Below are 24,887 nucleotides of genomic sequence, written 5' to 3' on the forward strand. Positions count from 1 at the left end.
TTACACTGATGTGTCAGGCCCGTGGGATGACGCACCAACTCGTTCATTCACTTCTGGTGCCAGGCACTTTGTGGATGCTGGGGACATGGGGCCAACATGGACACTGCATCAATGCAGGGCCTGTTTCCCACTTGTAGACCGTGCCCCACCTGCAGCCTCAGCATTATCAATGCTAATAATACTGACCCTCAGGCCTCAGCTGCGACTAGACTTTACTGCATCAAAATCTCAGTGCTGGTCCTGAGAAACTGCCCCACATTGCCCATCCCCCTTATTCTGCAGCTAAAGTTTCAGAACTCTGGTCTGGGTGGGGGTTGCCTCTGCAGACTACCTTCAGGGCAGATTGGACCCCTTGGATATGAGACAGACAAACAGTGCAGGTGGATCTGGGTTGGCCTTTGCCACCCCTCCCTACCCCTCCCCACCCACTCCCTACTCCCTCCCTACACTCTCTACCCCTCCTTACCCCCTCCTCCCCAGCCCCCGGCCCCCCTCTCCCAATCCCCTACCCCCAATCCCCCACCCCACGCCCTTCCCTGGCTTGCCATGGGGAGGGAGCAGGGCAGTCCCGCCCCGCCCCGCCCCTCCACGCAAGCCCCGCCCCGGCTGTCAGGGACTAGGAAACCCCGCCCCGGGCCGGGCGCGCGCTCCCAGGCAAAGCCCAGCCTACCGCCCCTTATCCCCAGCTCTGCACGGGGTCGCCAACCGAACCACCTCAAGAGCTGCGGATTGCAGCCTCGGCGGACCCAAGAGGTAGAGAGCGACATGGCGGCGGCCAAGCCCGAGAACCTCTCCCTGGTGGTACACGGACCCGGAGACCTGCGCTTGGTAAAACTGGAATGGGAGTGGGAAGTCTTGCCCGTTCCTGCCCTATTCACTTCCAAGCGCAGCCGCGGTCTGAGCTGGCCAATTCCAGCGCGGTGCGGGCCCCACACTGCGCGCCCAGGCCGCCCAGATAGGATCTGGTTACCATGTTGGGGGGAGGGGCACGGTAGGCGGTTAGTTTTAAGGTGCTAAGAGCAGGGTTCTTGTCGCGTGGCCTTCTGGAACCGAGCCCAGTGGCCGGCACGTGGCCAGAACCCAGGAAGGTTGCAAAATGATTGAAGCCTTCTCCCTCCTTTGCCAGCTGCAGATTCATAGTCCAGCCTCTTGTCATTGCACTTTGCAGAAGAGATACCAGAGAGGCTGCCTGGTTTAGAGGACACGTACTGAACTTCTCTGAGTAGACAGTGCAGGGCAGAAAGGGGGGCCATAGGGACATTTAAAAGCTGTGGAACTCGTATTTAATCTTTCATGCTTGGGGCTGATAAAACCTCCTTTGCAGGATTATTATGATCAGCGGAGTACCTAGCACTTAATAGATACTCAGAAAGTGCGAGCTCCTTCCACTTTCCTGCCAGCACAGGCCTCCATCTCCAAGACTCTTGGTGTTCGCCATGCCTGTTCCAGATTTCTGGATCTTGATAGTCTTCATGTTCTAAAGCTCCTTTCCTCCTTACCTCCCGTAGTCCACATCTGGTTCATGTTCCAGCCATTTTCCTTCCTGATGCTGCTCCCCTGTCCCTTTAAGAGCATTATGTGTGTGTCTTCTCCACTCCAGATCCTGCCTCTGCTCAGTGGCTCATGGGGCCAAAGTTCTGGGAGCTGCAGAGTCAGCCCTGTGGTTGTGCCAGGGCTCCCTTGACAGAGCCCTTCACAGGCGGGCCTGGGCAGTGGGTATGTGGGACCAGTGCCGGCCATCTCTGCTGTTCCCTAGCACTTCCTTCCCCCTCACAGAGAACATGCACCAGGGTCTAGATTGGAGAGACTCAGAAAAGTATCCAGATTAGCAGTTCTTGACTGTTTGAGAATCTGTGGTCTCTCTCCCCACAGAATGCAAACAGATGGAGTTTGGCAGCAGTTTCAGAGAGTTCATGGACTTCCTTTAAGCCTCTCCTTCATAGACCCTCTAGAGGTCTGTGAACCCCAGACTAAGAACTCCTGCCCAGAGCCAACTCATCATTTCCTCAGCTGGGAAAGTGCCATCTCCAAGCTGACAGGCTTCATTAGTTAACAGAGCCCAGAAAAGAACCCAGAAGTTCAGACTCCCATTCCAGTGTTCTTTCTACTCCCCTTGGAGCTTCCACCCAAGGTCCTGAATTAAAGTGACACTATTAGTTTTTATTGCTGCAAATGCCAGATGGTATTATGAAGAAAGGAAAGTGGTACAGCTCTACACAGCTTACAGAGTGATTTCAAGCTCAGTCCTGCATTATACAAACATTTACTAGATGAGAGGGTGCCTGCCATGTGCCAAGCACTGGGCTGGGGGTCCAGAGAGGAGGAGGAGGACACAGCCCCTACCCCCAAGCTGCTCTAGGGAGTCAGACAGATGCTGTAAACAATAAAACTGTGTGAGGGCTTTGATGGAGCATAGAGAGTAAAGGCCTCACAGGGTGCCCTTGGCCCAGGGTAGAGGCTCTGGAAGAGATGGATGCTACTTAGCTGTTTCTTGGACGGAAACTGGGGGTCATTCATGTAAGTGGAAGAGCAAGTGCAAGCTAAGTGAAGTACAAAATCGCAAGTCTTGTTTACCGGTCCTGTAAATAGTGTGATGCACTGAATGCACCAGTGGTGAAGCTGGAGAGGTAGATAGGCCCTGCCTCTCCATCTGCTCAGGGCCTGCCTGAAAGTCATGTACCTAATAATGAGCAGAACTGTAATTACAACCCCAGTGTCTGCTTTACCTTAATTCCTAAACTCAGGCTCTCCCACTGCTCAGCCACTGTTTATGTGGCTCAGTAGAACAAAGCCTTGAATAAAGAAGAGGGAGGGTGGGGAGGCTCACCTACAGTTGGTCTTATCAGCTGTGCCTTAGAATCCCCTCCTGACTGAATTAGGGGCTGGGTTGGGGTGAGTGTATCCTAAAGAGATGAGAATGTGATAGGCTGGAGAATGTAGCTTATGGTTGTGGGATGTGTACGCTAACTGGGTGAAAGGGTTCATTCAGGGTGGATTCAGGAGGACCCCAGCTCTGTTGGAGGTGATGGGGTTCATTTACTAGACAAAGGAGAGTAGATTAAAATGATGAGATCAGGCTTGAATTTAAGATGTCTCTGGGACAGGACATTTTGGGGTCTCTGAGAAATTACCTTGGTTCTAGGGATCTGGAGACACTTGTAACCCAACACAGACCCTTCTGGCCCTCACCACTCCTTCCTGAGCATGGTCGTCCCCCAGCGCCTCCATAGGGAACTCCCTGGTAGGGTATCTCTGCCCTTGCACCCCCTTCCTTAAAGCAAATAGGCTAAGTGGTTTGGGGTTGAAATGGGGTTAGACCTGGGCCACTTGAAACTTGTCCCCTACCTACCAGGAAGGAAATCTGACACCCAGCCTTCCTCCTACCTGCCTGTGGAGAAGGCAGGATTCCCTTTTCTTTCTCCAAGCTGTGGCTGCAGGGAAGGAAAAATTAAACTCCTTCACTACTAGGTAGCTAGTGATCACCACAGTCCCAGCAAGGGCGGAGGCCTTGGGCCTTGGGGACTTGGGCCTGCACAGTGGTTTGGGCCTTGGGGCATTTATAAGTTGGGTGGTAAATCAGAGAGGGTGGGAGTGTATATACACATGTATATACTGAGAGACTGTCCGTTTCTTTATATCATTCCTTATCATGAGGACTTAGGACTCCTATATCCCCTCTTCCCCACACACACACCATTTTAAATAGAGAACGTGTGGACTTTTAAGGAGCAGTGGAAGAGGCGACCAAGCTGATGCATAGAGACGAACAGCCTATCAGCAAACAGTGTCAGCTGGCTGAGATCTCTTCAAATGGAAACAGTAACGAGGTCACAAGCCAGGTTGGGGCCAGAGTGGAGTTTAGCCCCAGCTCTACTGCTTCTGGTTGTATGACTTGCCAAATTACTTTCTGCTTCAGTTTTCTGTCTGTATGATGGGGATGATAGTAGTACTCACCTCTGGGTTGTGTGAGGATTAGATAGTATCGGGGAGTAAGAAATTTTCCTCTACCCTTCTAGGTTCTTCTGGCAGGTCTAAGAATTAAATTGACATGAGACAGGGGAAAAACAAAAATTTATTAACATGTATACATGGGAGAGGCCCAGGAAAACTGAGAAAGTTGCCAAAATGGCCAAAGCCCTCACCCTAAATACCATCCTCAGCTAAAGAGAAAAGAAGATGTTGAGGGCGGGGAGAGTCACTTATGGGAGGTTGCCAGGAAAAGCACAGAAAACAAGGGTAAGGTTGTTATACAGTTTTAAGTCATTGCCTTCTCCACTGATGAGTTTCTAGAGATTAGGTCATACTCCTCTTTTTGGTACTTTGAGGGAGACACCCTTATAAGTGGAGATTTCCCTTACAAATGTGTCACTTGGGTTTTCCGAGCTTTTCCCAAATCTGCTGTTTCTTAAAAAAAATAGCCAGCTTAAAATAATTAATATGCCCTAGAGACATATTTTGGGATGGCAAATTCTGCTCCCCTACAGAATTCTCTCTCTGAATTACTAGTTCATAGAGTTGGGATATCAAATAGTCAAATTAGTTTTTCTTTGAAGAAGCTGTTTGATGGGATAGTTTGTGCTTCACAAAGTATCAGAGATGAAGGACCAATTTTATTTTTATTTCCTGTTGGCCATGGACCAATATGTTTGTACCAACATTTGGATGCTGCAGCAATGTCAGAATGCTGTAAACATTTCTAAATGCTCCTATCAATTTCTGTGCATATTGCATCACCTATCAGGGCCAGTCCATGGAGCATACTGAGTACATATTATCTCCCTTATTCTTGATGGCCAGCTCTATCCGATTCCAGGCATCTGGACAGGGAGAACAGGAGCAGCGAGGTGGACACCATGCAGGGGATGTAGTCACATTTTTGTTTTATGATTAGCTGCATGAGAAGAGAACAAGTTAAAGGGAAAAGAATCATTTCAGAGTGATGGGTTAATGTTGTTTAATTACAAAGGGCAGAGAAAATAGTGTGTCAGCATCAAGTTTAAACATTAATCAGAGTACCATGAAGATATTTCTTAGAGGTTTTGCTCTGTGAGGAAATGTATTATGCCAGGTGTCAAAAGAATTGCTTTGAATCTGTAATGATATTTCAAAAAGTAAGATAATTCTGTATCTGTAATACAGCACATTCAAGGCATCCCCTCCTTGCATATCACATTGCTGTTAAGATTTTGGGTGAGGAGGAGGGGATTGTAGAAAGAGGAATGGTCCTAGATGTCAGGTCTCTCCCTGGTTTTGCTACTAGTAGACAGAGCTGCTTGCTTCTATAGAATCAAATTAAATGGCCCTGAAAGTCTTCAAGGAAAAGCTGGGTTAAACTGGGAGATTACTGTGAGTGAGGAAATGCAGGCCATTTAACCCTTTAATACCTGAGCTAGACTTATAAGTCAGAGGCAGTTGAGGCTGAAAACAGAATCTAAAACTCCTTCAGAAAAAGAGAAAACTAGGTAGTAGCAAATAGCCTAAAGAAATGCCTCCTTTCACTTTCATCTTAATTATGTTTCAACAATAAAACAAAACCCAACCAGATAAACAATAGGCAGTTAAATCCAGCAAATACTGCCATCTCTGCCAACTCCTGTGGAAGGGCAGTGCCTTTGTCTGCAAAAGGCCAAGAAGTAGAAAGCTAACATTTTCCCCTAAAAGCAGGAGGAACAGTAAACAATACCACAAATAGGATTTTAACATTTTATGTAATAAGTCCTAGCACTACTAAGAGACCTGGTAAAAGTAACCCTGTTCTGTGGGGAAAACTAGAATTATGGATGGATGTGGGGAAAATTTCTTTTAAAATTGCATGATAGAGAAATTACGGAGGAAAAATACGTACTCATGTATACCGTATTGGCGTCCACTTGTTAAGTCTTTTAGTGTGGCTGTTAAAGCTGGCAGTTTTCCCCAAACCAGATTTACAAGAAGAACATTAATTGTTGGAGAAAATATGGTTGGATTTTGTGAAGTGATATTCAGCTCCATAATGTTTTAGAAATGTAAATGTTCAGTTACATAGACCTGAACACAATGAGCACTTAATCAGTGATACTAATAGGCTAGAGCATCCAACCAAGCTCAGAGTCTTCATATTTTCGCTTTAAATAAAGAAGCATCTAATAGGTTCATGTATAGTTATGTTCATACATTTTGAATTAGGAGGAATTTTTTTATAGTTTATTTATCACAGCTGAGAAATAATCCTTTAACCATCCCATATGGATTCAATTGTAGGTGCTGGGGAAACTCAGGAGAGGAAGGATGGTGAGGATAGGGAAGGCTTTTTTCAGGAAGTCATTGTTTCTCTCCATGTTCATGATTCATGTTCATGAGTCTCTGTCCCTGACCCATGCCTGATCCCCAGTCCCAGGAGTACAGCGACCTATTGGACAACCCCACCTGGATGTCCCCCGACACCACAATCCCAACACACCCAAACCTAAAATCTCCCTGAGTTCCCACAGGAATTAGAAAGTCATTCTAGATGTCTCCCTTCCCCTCACTTCCCACCTCCTGTGCGATCTCAGTGAAGGAGGGGAATTGGCCAGTGGAGAAATGGCCCCCTTGAGGTGAGGGAGTGAGTGTGCGGTGGTTTGGGAATTGCAGGAGGTTTGCAAGGAGGCAGGTAGCCCGCAAAATGAGGGGTTTAGGATTTTGCAGGGCCACTGGGCACTTTAAATGAATTTGCATTTTAGAAAGATTGTTATCAGCAGGAGGCTGGTTGGAGCCCAGAGAGCCTGGGCTGGAGGCTGGAGACTGGCTCAGTGAACTTTGGGAGAGTGTCTGACCCTTCTACTTTGACCCCGAGTTTGCCAGGACAGGACCAATGCGGCTAGAACAAAGCCTTTTAGGATAAAGTGGCCAAATGGGAAACCTTTGGATTTTCCTCCCACCCTCAAAACACCCTTCAAGCCCTGAAGGGAGGGGGAAAGTTGAGGAGGGAGGGAAGCAAAAGTAAGATTGTCTGCTCCGCTCTCCTTAAGGGTGTAGGGCAGCCAGCCAACAGGTTGACAGGAGACCTGGCAGGCAGAGCAGGTGGCAAAGGTGGGCTGCAAGGACCTAGGGCAAAACTGGCCGCTTTCTCCTAGCCCTGCCTGTTGTCCCTTACTCTAAGGCAGGGAGTACGGCTTTTACACTCAACTGATAGAATCAAGCCTAAAAACACTGCTGGAATCCTACTTGACTTTCTTCTGAATTCCAGCCTTTTAAGGAGCAGTCAAGTTCTCTTAATATAGACGTGAAAACAAGAGAAATACAGCTTTTCCCCAAAACAATTTTTAAAAACTACCCTTTTCAAGAGGAAACGGACAGGGTTGTCCAGAGCTGGTTCAACCGTATTGTGAGCTGATTATACAGAAAGGATTTTGATTTTATTTCTTTTATAATAAGAGCTAATTTATTTACTTTGAGTCGGGCACTGTTTTTGTTTTGTTTTGGCCGTGCTGCATGGCTTGTGGGATCTTAGTTCCCTGACCAGGTATTGAACCCTGGCCCTTGGCAGTGAGAGCGAGGAATCCTAACCAGTGGACTGGTGGGGAATTCCCAAGGGCACTCTATTTTATGATTATCTTCATTATACAGGGGAGGAAATTGAAGGCACAAAGAGGTTATGTAACTGCCCCGAGGTCACACAGCTCCTGGAGGGGAGCCTGGGTTTCAGCACAGACAGCTATTCCGGAGTCTGAGTTCTTCACCACTGTACCAGCTATGTTGTCTGGAGGAGGGAAAGGGCATCTTCTAATTTCTCCTCATGTTGAGGCCATTGCTGCAATCCAGGCAAGATGTACTGAGGGTGTGAATTCAGATGTGCAGCTGGAAGTTGAGGAAAGGGGGCCAATAGTGTATATTCAGGAAATATATATTTAAGCTAATTTGAGAAAATATATTTAGGAAAGGCAAGATAACATTTAGGATGTGAGAGGCACTTGAGATGATTCTGTGTTCCCACAGAGAGTTCTTCCTGAAGTATTTCCGTGCTTTATTTGTGGTGGTGGTGCCAGTGGTGGGGAGACCTGAAGGTCATGGAAAGGAGAGTATGTAAGTTAAGTATTTCAGTGAAAAATGCTGTAAAACTTACATAACTCAGTAAAGAACAGTTACTCAACTCCTCTTTATCCCCTTGTCACTATCACTCACAGAAAGATAAGAAATCCTGTTCAGGAAACTATGAATATGCCTGATTACAAAACCTTTGGGAATGAAGAAAGGGGGCAGGGGGTTAAAAGTGAAAGTTCCCGATCTCAGAGGAGCTAAGAAATTTTGATACATGAAAAATAGGATAAATGAAAGAATATCACCACCGTAATCTGAGACAGAAAAGGAGATTAAGTAAACAGGATTTAGCCAACATCATACCAAGGAACCATAAATGAAAAGCAGGGTTTTTTTAGTAACCATGCTGTAATAACTTTTGAAGACCTTGTGAGCCCTGCAGCCACGCTTAGGATAATATTTACAAACTTAGAGACTGGTCTTAACATGGTCTAGTGCTTAGGTGGCATGTCTCCTGCAGAGAAGGGAGACAGGAGCCAAGCTGAGCTGTAAGGGTGATTAGAATCAACAAGAAAGAGAAAAAAAAGTTGGTTTTCAGGGAGAGGTGTTTAAGTTCTCCATAATGTGTGTTCTGCTACTAAGGAAAAACCAGGTTATCGGCACAGCACCCTCTGGTGTCCAAGAGAGACGCTGCAGCTTTGCCCAGGTGGTAAGGGCAAAGTTGGTCAGCTCCGTTAATTCCACTAGATTACAGTAGTAATCTCTAGTGACCCAAGGGCAACTTGGTGTCCCCAACTGTGGCTTTGAGTTTGGATCTTACCACCTTTCCACCCCAAATGGGGTGTTTGGGCCTGGCCTGGTTGGAGCCAAGGATGTGAAGAGTATGCTGTGGAATTCCCAGTGCCCGGGAAGCTGCCTACTAGTGTCTTTAGGGGGCTATGAGGGTGGGGGAGAGTATAGTTCCATGTTTGAAACAAAAGGCCTTACTTACTCTTTAGTTTCAATTTAACCTGCAGTTTAAAATTTTACTCTGTGTAACAGAAGCAGAACTTTACACAGCAGTCCCTGATACTGTGTAACGCCAGATGTGGAACCAGCAATTTTGAGAAAGGTTTTGGTGACAGCCAGCTATCCGGAGTTGCCGGTCCTAGATGGATTCCCTCCTTCCCTCCCTCCTTTCCTTCCTTCCTTCTTTCCTCTCTGCCTTCCAAATTTATTAAGAGATGAAAAAGCTGCCTCTTGACCCCACGTGATGCTGCTTTGGATGCAGCTCCATCATTTACTACCTTAGCGTTACTATAGACAAATTGCTAAATCTCCCCATTCCTCAGCCTCATCATACAAAAAATGGGGTAATAATAAAGGCACTACATGGGATTGTCCTACGGATGAGCTGAGGTGATGCATACACAGCACTTAGCACAGGACCTGACAAAAGGAAGTTGGTCAGTGTTAGCTAATCAGCATTAGCATTATCCCTTTGACCTTTGTTTCACTGGAGACAGGGAGTTCAGATAAGCATTGAGCTGTTACAACAGGAAGGGCTGGTAATCTCCAATGAGCAAGAACCTCAGACTTCCTGTGGAAATACTGTTATGGAGGGTGATTATTTAACCAGTGCAAGCCCCCCAGGTTTGGAGCAGGGCGCTGTACCTGGTGCCAGAGATGGAAGGCATAGTCTTTGGCAACTAGGTACTTATCTTGCTAGCAAAATAGCCCTAGGATTATTATTATTTTTTTATATTGGAGTATAGCCGATTGACATGTTGTGATAGTTTCAGGTGCACAGCAGAGCGACTCAGCCATACCTATAGATGTATCCATTCTCCCCCAAACTCCCATCCCATCCAGGCTGCCACATAACACTGAGCAGAGTTCCCTGTGCTATACAGTAGGTCCTTGTTGGTTAACCATTTTAGTGTACATGTCGATCTCAAACTCCCTAACTATCCCTTCCCAGCCCTAGGATTATTTATTGCTACCCATAAAAGTATCTGGGGGAGGCCTTCTGAAGGAGGCAAGGTTTGAGCAGTGCTTCCTCCCAGAGCACTGTGCATTAGGCCCAGTTCCAAAATACTCATCCCCTGATTGACTTTCCTTACATCACCACTGAAGGAGAAAAGGCAGATTCTACCTTGGGGGTGCAGTGGGATGCAGTGAGGCAGACTTGGGAGTCAGACACACCTGGGATTAGACCTGGTTTATCCACTCTGGCCATGTGACCTTGACCAAGTTATTTAACTTCCTAGCCTCAGATTTCTCATCTACAAATGGTGGCCATGTGCCATGATGTATGTAAAGCCCAGTAGACTGTCTGGCACAGTATGTACAGTGAACACTTTTTTACATCCCTTCTCCCTCTTCTTGCTTGGCTGCCTTCAAAGAATTAATAAAATGAACACTTGGATTTGACTACTCACTGCCCTTCCTCCCTGTCACCAGGAATTTCCTAGCCAGTTGGCAGTGGGAAAAAAGCTTGGTAAATTATCATCATCCTCATCATAAATAGCTGTGAACACTAGATTGCTTTTTAACTCGGTGAGAGTGGGCAAAATGCAGGTCCTATGTGTTCCCAAGGGGCCTCTAAAACACCACATGGGAGGTTTTGGAAGAGAGTAAGTAACAACTATTGGTCTGTGCACTGATGTGAATGAGCGGAGCACACACACTTTCTCCAACCTGTCTAGAGACAAAAACCCTCCTGTGCAACTGCCAGAAACACCTCATCCTTGCCCTGTATGAGTTTGCCAGACCAAACAGATCTGTATTTAAGGATGTATTTTCCACATTCCATATTAGAGACCCAGAAGCATCCTTTCTCCCAGGGTGTGCAAGTAGTATACTTTTTCTTGGTCCACGGCAAATTGCACCAGTGGGTGGGATGAGGTCAGAAGTTAGAGTCAGCAGTATTCAGGGTAGCCCCTCAGGCATCCACCCAGCAGCAGTATGGTCTGAGTCTGTGTTAATTATAAGAAGAATTATTTGAATGAAACTTTAATTTAAAAAAAGATTGAAAATGTTCATAAGGTAAAGTTGTTATGCATACTAAATGGTTTTTCTATTTTGTTTCCTTTAGGAGAACTATCCTATCCCTGAACCAGGCCCAAATGGTAGGTCCTGGGAATACTTGCCTTATATTTTATTGTTCCTTATTGTTTACCCTGGAGACACATGTGCATTGCTCATTTAGCCCTCTTTTCCTACTGTTTATTACTTAAAAGCCTCCATTAAAAACTATGCTTTTGGGCTTCCCTGGTGACGCAGTGGTTGAGAGTCCATCTGCCGATGCAGGGGACACAGGTTCATGCCCCGGTCCGGGAAGATCCCACATGCCGCGGAGCGGCTGGGCCCGTGAGTCATGGCTGCTGAGCCTGCACGTCTGGAACCTGTGCTCCGCAACAGGAGAGGCCACAACAGTGAGAGGCCCGGATACTGCAAAAAACAAAAACAAAAAAAAACTATGCTTTTGTTAGGCTTTCAACGTAGTCCATTGTCCCCAGCGTGACTGGATAGATTCAATCTGGCTGCTACATGAAATAAAAGAAACAGTGGTAGAACCAAGAGAGTTACCGTATCAAACTGCTGACTTCTCCCAAAGAGTTTTTGACATAAAATTCTTCAATTTATGGACCAAAGGCAGAATTGTTCCTGTTTTGAACTAATGACAGAGTTACTCTGTCCTCTTTAAGCCAGAGGTTGGCTTATATTTGTGTGGCTTATATTTGTGTGGCTGAATCATGTCCTAACCCTAATCCAAACTTTGAAATGGAGTGAGTCTATAGATCTTAATCTTTTAATTACAAAAGGGAACACCCAGGAAGGTCCAGGAAGACCAGGACCTTCTGTCCAGTGGGGATGGGAGGGGCTCCATGCAGCCCTACCCTACTACCCTAATCAACCAGGAGCAGAAATCGGGTGAGCACACTGGGGCAGGGTTCCCTTCACCTTTGCTCCACTCCTTCTGGCCGAACCTGCTGAGCTGAGCTGACATGCACGTTTCCTGTACTTTTGGAGGTCATGCCTCCCTCTTAGCTATGGCAGATCACAGCTGACAGTTCTCTAATTCCTTCCATCTCTGGAGTCCCACAGCAGGAAGTGAGGCTGGTGGTAAGGGGCAAAGTGTCTATAGATAGCTCATCCCACACCCAGCCACTCAGTTCTCTTTCTGTCCTTGATGAGTTGGGGGTGTGCTTCCCCACCTTGTCCCACCTTACCCCAGAACTGTGGCTTCTGTGTGAACATCAGATTGAAGGCAGCTTTCTTAGAGCCTCTGGAGCTTTGCTACTCAAAGACCAGTTGGGTTACTGATCTATAGCAATAAGAATACAGACAATAGCTGTTTCTATCAGTGTTTACCAAGTAATGTATATTTAAGGCTCAGTGTTTTTACTGAGATATTACGTTCAGAGAAGTGAAAGAGACACTTCATTGTGTTCTGAAAAGTTGGTGTGGATTCCAGAGGTGGCAAAAAAAAAGGGGGGTGGTGGCTGTTTTGCATCCAAAGGATCCTTTACTGTTTCTCTCTCTGGAGCAGCATTCTTCTCTCTTTCTTGCCGCCCTTGAATTGGAAGGGGAAATGATGGTAAATTTCAGCTAGAGTTCTAGCAACTCAAATTTAATCTCTTATTATAAATTGATAACTTCACAAGAGGAAACTGAGATAATTTTCCTAACTTGGATGACTTTTCCCTACCTTTGAACTCAGGATCCACCCTGCCACTTCTTACTCTGTTCACCAAAGCCAAGGATGAAGGAAGTTCTACAGAGCCACACCTGTTGGATCTCCCATGGTTTGTGGCAAGGGCAGTGTGTAAGACATCTGAGTGCAGAGCAGAGCTTTGGGTATCTTTGTCTTTCTAAGGCAGAACTTTTTCTCAGGGAGATATTTTGTAATGTGGTAAACTCAGTCAGACTAGACCAGTAATCCTTTGGGATTTAATTCAGCAAAGGGACTCAGTAGCATCATTATTGTAAACTTGGAAAACTGACAAAAACAATATCACCAAATCTCACTGTATTCAAAGCTGTGAAGGAGAAATGCCAGTTGAAATCTTTGGATGGTTTAAATTAAAGGTGCACTTTTGAACAAAATAACAGGCATGAAGAACTCAGCCTGATAGCACACAAAGTATTGGCAAGCCTAGATTGTGCCAACCTCTCATGAATGGTTAAGAATCAAGCATAGCATATTAATTGTCTGGAAACAGTTATCTCCTAGAAAACAGTTTTTTTCTCTTAGGTAGTTGACACACTTCTTCCTACTAATAATATCTTTCATTCGGTACTAATCAGAGTTCTCCAGAGAAACAGAACTGAGAGAAAAGTTATTATTTATATTTATTTATATATAGATTTACTTTGATATAGAGAGAGACAGGGTGGGGGAAGCTGCCTAGTCTGAAATTTGTAGAGATAACCAGCAGGTTGAAACTTCAGGTAAGTCTTGTGGAGAATTCCATCTCCTTCAGGAAACCTCAGAATTCTTTTAAGCCCTTCAACTGATTGGAGGAGGCTTATCCACAGTGTGGAGAGTAATCTGCTTTACTCAAAATCTACTGGTCTAAATGTTTGTTTTATTGAGGTATAATTGACATATAACATTATATTAGCTTCAGGTGCACAGCATAATGATTTGATATCTGTATATATTGTGACGTGATCACCACAATGTCTAGTTAACATTTGTCATCACAAATAGTTACAAATTTCTTTACCTGTGATGAGGACTTTTTTTTTTTGGCTGCATTGTGCGGCATGTGGGATTTTAGTTCCCCGACCAGGGTTGAACCCATGCCCCCTGCACTGGGAGTGCAGAGTCTTAACCATTGGACCGCCAGGGAAGTCCCGACGAGAACTTTTAAGATCTATTCTCTTAGCAACTTTCAAATATGCAACACAGTATTATTAACTATAGTCACTATGCTGTATATTACCTCCCTATGACTGATTTATTTTATAACTGGAAGTTTGTTCCCTTTGACCTCCTTCACCCATTTCACCCACCCTCCACTCCCTGCCTCTGGCAACCACTGTTTTCTGTATCTATGGAGCTTGGTACGTTTTTGTTTTGTTTTGGTTTGGGTTTTGGTTTTAGATTCCGCATATAAGTGAGATCATAAGGTATTTGTCTTTCTCTGACTTACTCACTTAGCATAATGCTCTCAAGGTCCATCCATGTTGTTGCTTTTTTTTTCCTTTTTTTTTAAATATTTATTTATTTATTTTTGGCTGCATTGGGTCTTAGTTGCTGTGCATGGGCTTTCTCTAGTTGCAGCAAGCAGGGGCTACTCTTCGTCGCGGTGCGCGGGCTTCTCATTGCGGTGGCTTCTCTTGTTGAGGAGCATGGGCTCTAGGTGCGTGGGCTTCAGTAGTTGTGGCTCGCGGGCTGTAGAGTGCAGGCTCAGTAGTTGTGGCACACAGGCTTAGTTGCTCCGCAGCATGTGGGATCTTCCCAGACCAGCACTCGAACCTGTGTCCCCTGCATTGGCAGGTGGATTCTTAACCACTGCACCACCAGGGAAGTCCCAAGATTTCCTTTTCTTATGACTAATAGTCCATTGTGTATATATGCCACATTTACTTTGTCCATTCATCCATCAGTGGACCCTTAGATTGTTTCCATATCTTGACTATTGTAAAGCTGCAATGAACATGGATGTGCTTAAATGTTAATCACATCTAAAAAACACCTTCACAGCAACATCTAGCATTTGACCAAACAACTGGGCACCGTATCCAAGCCAAGCTGATGCATAGAATTCGCCCTCACATGCAATTATTTTGCTCTGTGGAAGCTTTCTTGCCTTACAAGACTTAATCAAGGTTGCTGTTTAGCTTGTTTTTCTCTGTGATCTAAATCTTGTACCTGGCCTTTGAAACCAAGCCCTCTCCTTCATCCAGAGGAAGAACTCCAGGGTGCCTCAGAGGGGCAGAGAGGTCCTTCCCTCCCTCACTTGTTTTTTCCTTCTCCTTTATCTTATCAGAGGTGCTGCTGAAGATGCATTCTGTTGGAATCTGCGGCTCAGATGTCCACTACTGGCAGCATGGTCGAATTGGAGATTTTGTTGTGAAAAAGCCAATGGTGCTGGGGCATGAAGCCTCAGGAACAGTCATAAAAGTGGGATCATTGGTCAAACACCTAAAACCAGGTCAGCAAAGCCCTTCAGCCAATGGATTTGTTTATTCATTCAACACAAATATCTGTATGTGATTTCTCAGGGTCAGGCCCTCTGTTAAACACTGGGGATACAGCAGTGAACAAGACAGTCTCAGTTCCTACACACATGGATCTTATGTTCCGCAGGAGAAGGCAGCTGGGACAGACAGTAAATTAATCAAAATTGTGTTGAGGGCAGCAGAGGAGAATACAGGGTGCGATCAGTGTATACTACCCTCCAGACCCCTGGCTTGTCTGAGGAAGGACAATTAGTTTAACACCTGAAGACAAGTAAGAAATAAGCCAAGTAAAGGGGAGGGGAAAAACGTTCCAGCCACAGGAACGACAGAATGCCTCTACATGCTAAGAACCAGGGCCTTCTATGCAGCATTGATCTTATTGGATGACTGGGAAACCACCAATATTTTTCTAGATTTGCTTAATTCAGGGAGGAATTCTCAGCTGTGGCAGATTGTGATGTTCCCCAACTCAGTGAATTAAATCCAAGCTGTCTTAGAATAGCCAGCTGTTGACTTTAACCTTCCTTTCCTGATGAGGCCACTTAATAGCCTGGGGATGATGGATTATTTGGGGGAAGGAGGGAGTTCTCAGGAGGTGCCGTCCTGTGTTATAAGGCTCTCTGAGCCTGGCTGCATGGTGAGGGATCCACTAGCTCTGAAGAAGCTAGACATGTGTCTCATTTGGGAATGTTAAGTCAGGCCCTTCATTTGTCATCAGTGAAGTCGAGAAAGCCCCTGAAGTTTTGCAGGGTTATCCCAAAATGGAAGGTTCATAGCTTCCAACAGCCACTGATTGGTTCTTACCTGTGGGACAAGGTCTCTAAATATAAGTCGTAATAGGAAATGGGCTTCTCTAAATTTAAGTTATAACAAGCGCTTAATCAGCATCTACAATGGGTCCAGCCTTGTGCCCAGTGCTTTGGAGGATATAGAAAATTGAGAAGGTATGATCCCTGGATGCTTCAGTTTAGTTGAGGAGACCAGATATCAGGATATACATAAATACTTATATACATAAAAACCTATATATATATACATGTGATTATTTTAAGTTGCTGATCTCTTAAGTTTAAATGCATTTTAACAATCCTTCATTTTTACTCCCCCAATCCAATGTTCAATGTTTTCAACATCATATTTTACATACTTTTGTTTTGTGTATCCCTTAATTTCTCATTATGGATATAGATGATTTTACTACTTTTGTCTTTTAACCTTCCTCCTATCTTTATGAGTGATTGATCTACTATCTTTACTGTATATTTGCCTTTAACAATAACATTTTTCCTTTCATAATTTTCAAATTTCTAGTTGTGGTTTTATTTTCCACTTAATGAAGTCCCTTTAACATTTCTTGTAAAGCCATTTTAGTAGTGCTGAACTCTTTTAGCTTTTGCTTGTTTGGAAGACTCTTGATCTCTGTTTCAAATCTGAATGATAGTCTTGCCAGGTAGAATATTCTTATTCCTGGTTGTAGATTTTTCCCTTTCATTACTTCCAATATATCATGTCACTCCTCTCTGGTCTGCAGAGTTTCTGCTGAAAAGTCAGCTAGCTGATAGTTTCATAGGAGTTCCCTTGTATGTCACTAGTTCCTTTTCTCTTTAAGTTTTGCTTTGGGTTGATCTTGTTTGAGAGTCTGTACTTTCTGGACCTGCATATCTGTTTCCTTTCCCATGTTAAGGAAGTTTTCAGCTATCATTTATTCAAATAAGTTCTCTGCCTTTTTCTCTCTCTCTTCTTTTTCTAGGACCTTTATAATGTGAATGTTAGTATGCTTGATGTTCCAGAGATCTCTTAAACTATCCTTGTTTTTTAAAATAAATAAATTTATTTATTTATTTATTTATTTTGGGCTGCATTGGGTCTTCGTTGATGCACAGGGGCTTTCTCTAGTTGTGGCGAGTGGGGGCTACTCTTTGTTGCGGTGCGTGGGCTTCTCATTGCAGTGGTTTCTCTTGTTGCAGAGCACAGCCTCTAGGCATGCAGGCTCAGTAGTTGTGGCTCGTGGGCTCTAGAGCGCAGGCCCAGTAGCTGTGGCACACGGGCTTAGTTGCTCCACAGCATGTGGGATCTTCCCGGACCAGGGCTCGAACCTATGTCCCCTGCATTGGAAGGCAGATTCTTAACCACTGTGCCACCTGGAAAGTCCCAAACTATCCTTGTTTTAAAGAATTTTTTTTTCTTCTACTACTCTGTCTTCCAGCTCACTGATCCATTCCTCTGTATCATCTAATTTGTTGATTACTTCTAGTGTTTTTTTGTTTTGTTTTGTTTTCTTTTTGGTGGAAAGGAAAGCTTGCTTTATTTTGGATGCGGGCAACCAAGGTGCGGGGAGGCGGGGGGAGGGCGGACGCCTGTCCAAAGGCCGACTCCTCCCTCTGACAATCAGTTGGCTACAGCTTTTATAGACAGAGGGAGGGGGCTACATGCAAAAACAGCACAGTCGGCTCTGACAGTCATCTTGAAACTAATCATGAGGTGGTCTGATCAGGGTCATCTTGATTTAAGTACATTTAGGCTTCAGTTCCAGGGTCGGTTTGTTCCCATTTCCTTGAAGCCAGTTCTCGGAGTTGTGGCAGCTTATGTCATGGCTTCAGTCTGGTCATCATGTAGTTAATATTTTCCACCTGGAAGGGGGTTTCAGTATCTATAAGACAGCTCACAGGATATGGCTCAGAATATTACCTATAGCCCTTGAGAAGGAACTAAAGTTCCTTGAGTATGCTTAATGACTAAATTATTATTATTTGTTCTCCTTTGACTGTTTTCCTTTGTTTCTGCATTTTCTCACTTCTCTCATTAAACTTATTCTTTGGCTGAAGTTTTTCCACAGACAAAAGGCAGGCTGAGGACATGGGGAGAAGGACCATAGTAGGGTCCTGCTCTGTTTCAACATTGTCAGATCATATTAAAAAATGTTGTCTATAGGGAACCCCTTTTAAAATATAAATATTTAAATAGATTACAAATAAAAATATATAAAACGTTAGCATGCACACACTACTCAAGAGAAAGCCAGTGACTATATTAATATCATAAAACATGTAATTCAGAGCAAAGAATATTACAAGGGATAAAGAGAAGTATTACAAAAATTCACCAGAAAGACATAATAATTCTATATTGATGAACCTAGCAGTAAAACTTCAAAATATACCAAGGAAAGACTTACAGAATGAAAGGAGAAATAGACACGTCTATATTTATAGTTGGAGACTTCAGTATTCCTCTCTAAAAAACTGATAAAACAGGAAGATGGAAAAATCAGAAAGGATACGGAACACCTGAATAATACTAAAGTCAACTTGACCTAATTGCCATTTTTAGAACATACCACCTAAAAGCAACAGAATGCACATTTTTTTTCAAGTACACATAGAACATTCACCATGATGGAACATGTTTTGGGAAATAAAACCTCAACAAATTTAGAAGAATTTAAGTCATACAAAATACATTTTCTGATCATAATGGAATTAAACTAGAAATCAATAACAGAAGGATATCTGGAAAACTCCCAAATATGTGGAAGTTAAATGACACTCATCTAAATAAACCACATGTCTAAGAAGAAGTCACTAAGTAAACTAAAAGAAATTTTTTTGAAATGAAAGGTAATAAAAAAACAGTGACAGTTGTGGGATGTGACTAAAGTAGTGTCTGGGGGAAGTTTATAGCATTCAATTCTTATATTAAAAATAAGAAAAGTCCCAACTCAGTGATGTATACTTCCACCTCGTATCCTACATGAAAATAAAAGTCAGATGGAGTAGTAAATAACTTTATTCAGAAAGGCAAATCTTCTAAAACTATTATAAGGAAATTTGGGAGGGAGCTCAAGGGAAGATTGTAGGGGTACAGCACAGTTTTTGATTTTCCATATTACCCTGCTAGTGTTGGAGAGTCTCCTGCAGAGGCAGGGGGCGGCTGTGGCTCACCGCGGGGACAAGGACACTGGCAGCAGAAGTTCTGGAAAGTACTCCTTGGCGTGAGCCCTCCCAGAGTCCGCCATTAGCCCCACCAGAGTCTCTAGTGTATTTATTTTTAATTTCAGTTATTGTATTCTTCAGCTCTGTTTGGTTCTTCTTTATATTTTCTAACTCTTTGTTAAACTTCTCACTGTGTTCATCCATTCGTCTCCCAAGTTCATTGAGCAACTTTATGATCATTACCTTGAGCTAACTCTTTATTGGGTAGATGCTTATCTCCACTTCACTTAGTTCTTCTGAGGTTTTATCTTGTTCCTTTGTTTAGAACATAATCTTCTATCGCCTCATTTTGCCCAATTCTGTTTTTATTCCTATACATTAGTTAGATCAGTTTCATTTCCCAATCTTAGAGAATTAGACTGATCTAGGAGATATACTGTGGGGCCAGCAGCACGCTCCCTCTGGTCACCAGAGGGATGTCACCTATGTGGGCAGCATGGGGCCTTCTGTTGTGGCATGCTGACTACTGTGGGTTGGTGGGTCTGGTTCCTGGCCTAGTTGGCGGCCATGCCCTGCTTTGTGCCGAGGCTGCCAGCCACTGGTAGCTGAGGCTGAGTCCTGGCATGGCTGGCTGTGCAGCCTGTGGGGTCCTGGGACTGGTCCTGACTGGTTGGTGGGCACGTAAGCCCTTTGCACTAATAGGCAAGAGGGAGAACTCCAAAATGGCACTTGTTAGCACCAGTGTTCTTGTGGTAGAACAGGCTCCCCCAAATTGCTGCCGCCACCATCTATGCTCCCAGAAGGAGTCCCATTTACCTCCTGCCTCTCTGGGAAGCTCTCCAAGATTAGCAAGTGGTTCTGACCCAGCTGCCTTTTAAATTACTGCCTCTGGGCTTCCCTGGTGGCGCAGCGGTTGAGAGTCTGCCTGCCGATGCAGGGAACACGGGTTCGTGCCCCGGTCCAGGAAGATCCCACATGCCGCGGAGCACCTGGGCCTGTGAGCCATGGCCGCTGAGCCTGCACGTCCGGAGCCTGTGCTCCGCAACGGGAGAGGCCACAACAGTGAGAGGCCCGCGTACCACAAAAAAAAAAAAAAAAAAAAGTTACTGCTTCTGTGCTGGGTCTCAGTGTGTGAGATTTTGTGAGTGCCCTTTAATAGTGAAGTCTCTGTTTCCTACAGCCCCCTCTGGCTCTCTTGTACAAAAGTCTTGTTGGCCATCAAAGCAGATGTTTTGGGGATTCGTCTTCCCAGTGTATGACCCCTGGGCTGGGGAGCCCGATGTGGGGCTCTGACCTTGGATTCTCTTGGAGGAGAACCTCTGCATTTGTAATTATTCTCCTGTTTGTGGGTTGCCTACCCAGAGGTGTGGGTCTTGACTATACTGTATCTCTGCCCCTCCTACCCATCTATTGTAGTTCCTTCTTCATATCTTTAGTTGTGGAAAATCTTTTCTGCTAGTTCTCATTGATAGTTACTCTGTAAATGTAATTTTGGTGTGCCTATGGGAGATGGTGAGCTTAGGTTCTTCTTACTCTGCCATCTTGGTCACATCCTCCTGCCTTTTTATCTTATTATTTGAATTTCCTCTGTGATAGTACCAGCTCAGATAATTATAACAATGATAAATTCAATAAAGATTGTTATTAATGCTACTATATATTACTACTACTACAATCACCATCAATACTGGTACTTTTAATGTGTACTTACTACATACCAGGACTACACTATCCAGTAAGTCCTTTGAACACAAAAGACTTATAAAAATAGCTTAACATGTCTCTGCTTGGTGAAGGGCAGACCTCTCACAGGTTCTTCTCAGGCTCCTAACACAGTCCTCAGGCACAAGTGGGCCCTAACTCTGTTAGTACGCCCTCTGGGGGTGGGGTGGGGATTGGCTGGGAAGGGACTTGAAGGAATGAAATTTCTGAGGTAGTGTTAATGTTCTTTGTCTTGATGGGAGTTTACATTACACAAGTGAATGCCTTTATCAGCTTCGTCTAATGATCTACTTAATATTTGTGCATTTTGTCAGCATCTAAACTTTACCTTAATAAGGAACCATAAACAAGTTTTGAAGTCTAATGATATGCAAGCTGAAGTATAATGATAGGAAGCTGAGTGATGTGTACCCATGTGTACAACCTACTTTGAAATGCATTAGAAAAGAAGATGAATTGATGGATGGAAGAGAGATGGATAGATGGGATGGATATGTGATAAAGTGAATGTAGCTAATTTTTTTTTTTTTTAAGTACCAAGGATCTTTATTCTCAGGGCTGATATTGAATCTGTGGTTGCAGGTAATATGTCACTATTTTGAGAATAAAATTTCTCGTTATCTTCATTCTTTGCAAGTCTTCAGCCACAAAGTTACACATTATTCTCATAACAAGATAAGTGAATCAGGCTAGAAGGGATTAAGGAGGTACACTGATGATGATAAAAGCAAAGGGGAGCAAACACTTCTACAAGCATATTGTCCCAGTTACCTTGAAGGTTAAGTTTCAGATTAATCTGTAGCTAAATGTTAATTGAAGAAACTAAGTTGAGAACATCTGGGTGCTCACCATACAGTTCTTTCAACTTTGCTGTACATTTGAAAATTTTCATACTAAGAAGATGCAAGAGCCAATTCTAAAGCTGGGTTTCCAAGTGGGCGTAGTGAGACACAGAATAGAAGTACAATAGAGCTGGCCATTCACAAGCCTGAAAGTTGCTCTGCTGTACCCGTCTGAGGCCTCTGTGGGTCATTTGCCTTAGTGGTTCTGCTAACCAGGAATCAGTTATTGTCTAGGAGACTGAACATAAAACATGCCATCATTATGACTCCCTTCAGCATATTATCAAAACAGGTGAAGAAAAAAATGCCTGCAAATTCCACACACTAGCCACCTCTTTCACAGCAGTTTGAAATGGGAACTAAACCTGGCTTGATGGGACTGGTTGTGTGTTTCCCAAGCTGGGAGGTGGCTGTGGAGCTGGAGGGGCAAGTTGGCTTGTTCCATGAGCCAATAAAAGAGCAGGCAGGCCAAACTAGCCTGTGAAGAGGCGGACTGGTCATTTTCTTCCAGAGTGTATGTGCTGCATTTGGTATTTCCTTTGCAGGCACTAATGGGCTGGGCTTGCCTGGCGTACCCTGGGTCCCCAGTGGGGAGGGAGGCTCATTCGGCCAGATTCCCCTGCTGGCATCTGTCCATGAGCACGTGTCTCTTCACAGCATCTCTGCCCCTGCCTGTGTGTTTTTTTTCCCCCAGGTGATCGTGTTGCCATTGAGCCTGGTGCTCCCCGAGAAGCTGATGAATTCTGCAAGATTGGCCGATACAATCTGTCACCAACCATCTTCTTCTGTGCCACGCCCCCTGATGACGGGAACCTCTGCCGGTTCTACAAGCACAATGCTAACTTCTGCTACAAGTTAGTGCCCATGGCCCAGCTGTGCCACCTGGGACCTCTTCTCCAATGTTTGTTTGGTGCTCTTTCTTCTAGTTTCCTATAGTGGTTTCTTCATTCTTTTTAGCTCATAATTCTAGACATGAGGCATCCCTTGGCAGGCCTGCCCTTCTTGGAGGCATTGAGGGAGGGTAGCCCGACTAGGGCTAAGACTGACTCACAGTGCTTGCTTTTTAGTCTTTCACTCTAACTTTCCCTCACCTAGAGCCATAATAGAAAACCATTGCTGAAATCACTCACTCCTCTCCAGCCATCTTGGAGATAATTTATTGTAGTTGTCCTCCATTATTGGTTTCCACTGCAGCGACGAGAAAGAGATCTTGTAACAGTAGAAACCTCGGCAACAACTAGGATTTACTGTGGCGTGGAGCCAGGGCAATTTGAGCTTTGGGACCCTGGATCCACTGCCTCCCAGTGAATGACTTTGAGGGAATGACTTAACCTTCTTCTGCTTCAGTCTCTTTTTTTTTTTTTTTGCGGTATGCGGGCCCCTCTCAATGTTGTGGCCTCTCCCGTTGCAGAGCACAGGCTCTGGACGCACAGGCTCAGCGGCCATGGCTCACGGGCCCAGCCACTCCGCGGCATGTGGGATCTTCCCGGACTGGGGCATGAACCTGTGTCCCCTGCATCGGCAGGTGGACTCTCAACCACTGCGCCACCAGGGAAGCCCTGCTTCAGTCTCTTTTAATCACTTGGAGATTAAATAAGGCAATGCACATAAAGTCACAATTATTGTTTGTTTTTTTATTTATTTTTGGTTGCGTTGGGTCTTCGTTGCTGTGCGTGGGCTTTCTCTAGTTGTGTCGAGCGGGAACCACTCTTCGTTGCAGTGCATGGGCTTCTTATTGTGGTGGCTTCTCTTGTTGTGGAGCACTGGCTCTAGGCGCATGGGCTTCAGTAGTTGTGGCACGCAGGCTCAGTAGTTGTGGCGCACGGGCTTAGTTGTTCTGCGGCATGTGGGATCTTCCCGGACCAGGGCTCGAACCCTTGTCCCCTGCATTGGCAGATGGATTCCTAACCACTGTGCCACCAGGGATGTCCCCACAATTATTGTTACTACGTGCCTGGCCTTGTGCTAATAAGTGCTTTGCGTGTCTTATTTAACTTTCATAACTGTAATGGCGAGGTGGGCACCAGTATTACAGTATTGTGTGAGAGTCAGCAGAGGCAGGAGAAGGCTAACTGGCTAATTGGCTTGAACACAGAACAGAACCAGGAGTCAAGCTGGGGTGGCTGTGATTCTCAAGCTCCTGCCCTGTGCTCACTACCCTACCTCAACTCTCAAAGTGATTTGGGGAAGTTGTGTCTGGCAGAAGCAGAGGGCTATACCTTCTGCATGGGCCCCAGCCCATGGAGCTCTGGGATGCTGCTTTCCTTCTGAACCGACCAGGCACATTTTCCTCCTACCCCAGCCTGGCCCCGGCAGTGACTCTTTTGGCTAGGATGGGGCTTGTCTTTGAAGTCCAGGTGCCGGTCACAGGGGCGGTCTGACAGATCTGAGTTTTCTCGTGTCTACTGGAAGCCTTGAGAGGAGTCACAAGCCAGGGACCTCGTGATGAGTTTAAGTCAGCACTCTAGGAGAGAGCAGTTTACCTACGCAGAGTCCACCTTTGGGCAAGTGGTTCTTGAATCTTCCCACTTTTTCTGGGTCCTTTCCAAGTCAAAGTGGCAAACAAGTGTTTCGTGGAAGGCAGAAGAGCATGGCAGTAAAACTTGAGACTAACCACTGGTCTCTCCCATTTGCCAACTGTGTGACCTTGAACAAGATACTTAAACTTTGTAACCTCCGTCTCCTGTGCAATGGAAATAATAACATCGCCATGATGAAATGCATAGAATTAGTGATGTGATTCAGTGGGAAAAGCATATCGAGTACTCAGCACGAGGCCTGGCACTGAAGAGGAGCTCAGTAAACAGTGCCATGATGTGTCATAGCTATGGCCTTGTATCTGGTGGATGTTACCGGGATAGGCCTGAAAAGGAGCCTTGCACTGGGAATCGGGGTCGGGGGGCGGGGGCGCAAGTGGTTTGCAGGGAATGGTGTGGGAGGAAGTGTTCTGGTTGGCAATGGCAAGGGGAGGGCTGTGGAGGGCCTCTAGGGGACATGCGACCCCTACCTTTCCTCTTCTCCTGGGGTACTTTGTATCTATGTCCTCAGCCCAGCCCTGGATCTACACCCTTCTCTCTGGTTTCTCTTTGTGCAGATTTGTACACTGCCACACCTTCTTTATTTTCCGACCCACCTTATTTTCTTTCTGTCTTCCTTCTTCCCCCTTGGCTTCTTGATCATTCTTTTTTTTTTTTTTTTTTTTTTTTTTTTTTTTTTG

At 44.9% G+C, this 24,887-nt stretch overlaps 1 protein-coding gene across 3 annotated transcripts in view; it reads left to right on the plus strand.

Annotated features, from left to right (window-relative positions):
* Positions 1–535: 535 nt before the first annotated feature.
* SORD (sorbitol dehydrogenase) overlaps positions 536–24,887 on the plus strand; it is a 35,662-nt gene continuing 11,310 nt past the window's right edge. Inside the window, exons 1-4 of one of the 3 annotated variants that reach the window (XM_027084175.1) lie at positions 536–753; positions 11,075–11,108; positions 14,982–15,146; positions 22,365–22,524. In XM_027084175.1, coding sequence (XP_026939976.1) covers positions 547–753; positions 11,075–11,108; positions 14,982–15,146; positions 22,365–22,524 — 566 coding nt within the window. In that variant the 5' untranslated portion in view covers positions 536–546. Of the gene's footprint in view, positions 829–11,074; positions 11,109–14,981; positions 15,147–22,364; positions 22,525–24,887 lie in introns of all 3 variants that reach the window. The other 2 variants (XM_027084173.1, XM_027084176.1) reach the window with 2 other exon arrangements.

The sequence above is a fragment of the Aethalodelphis obliquidens genome, unplaced genomic scaffold (assembly GCF_003676395.1).
Source record: "Aethalodelphis obliquidens isolate GAN/ISIS:26980383/991018 unplaced genomic scaffold, ASM367639v1 scaffold51, whole genome shotgun sequence".
In the NCBI taxonomy this organism is placed as follows: Eukaryota; Metazoa; Chordata; class Mammalia; order Artiodactyla; family Delphinidae; genus Aethalodelphis; species Aethalodelphis obliquidens.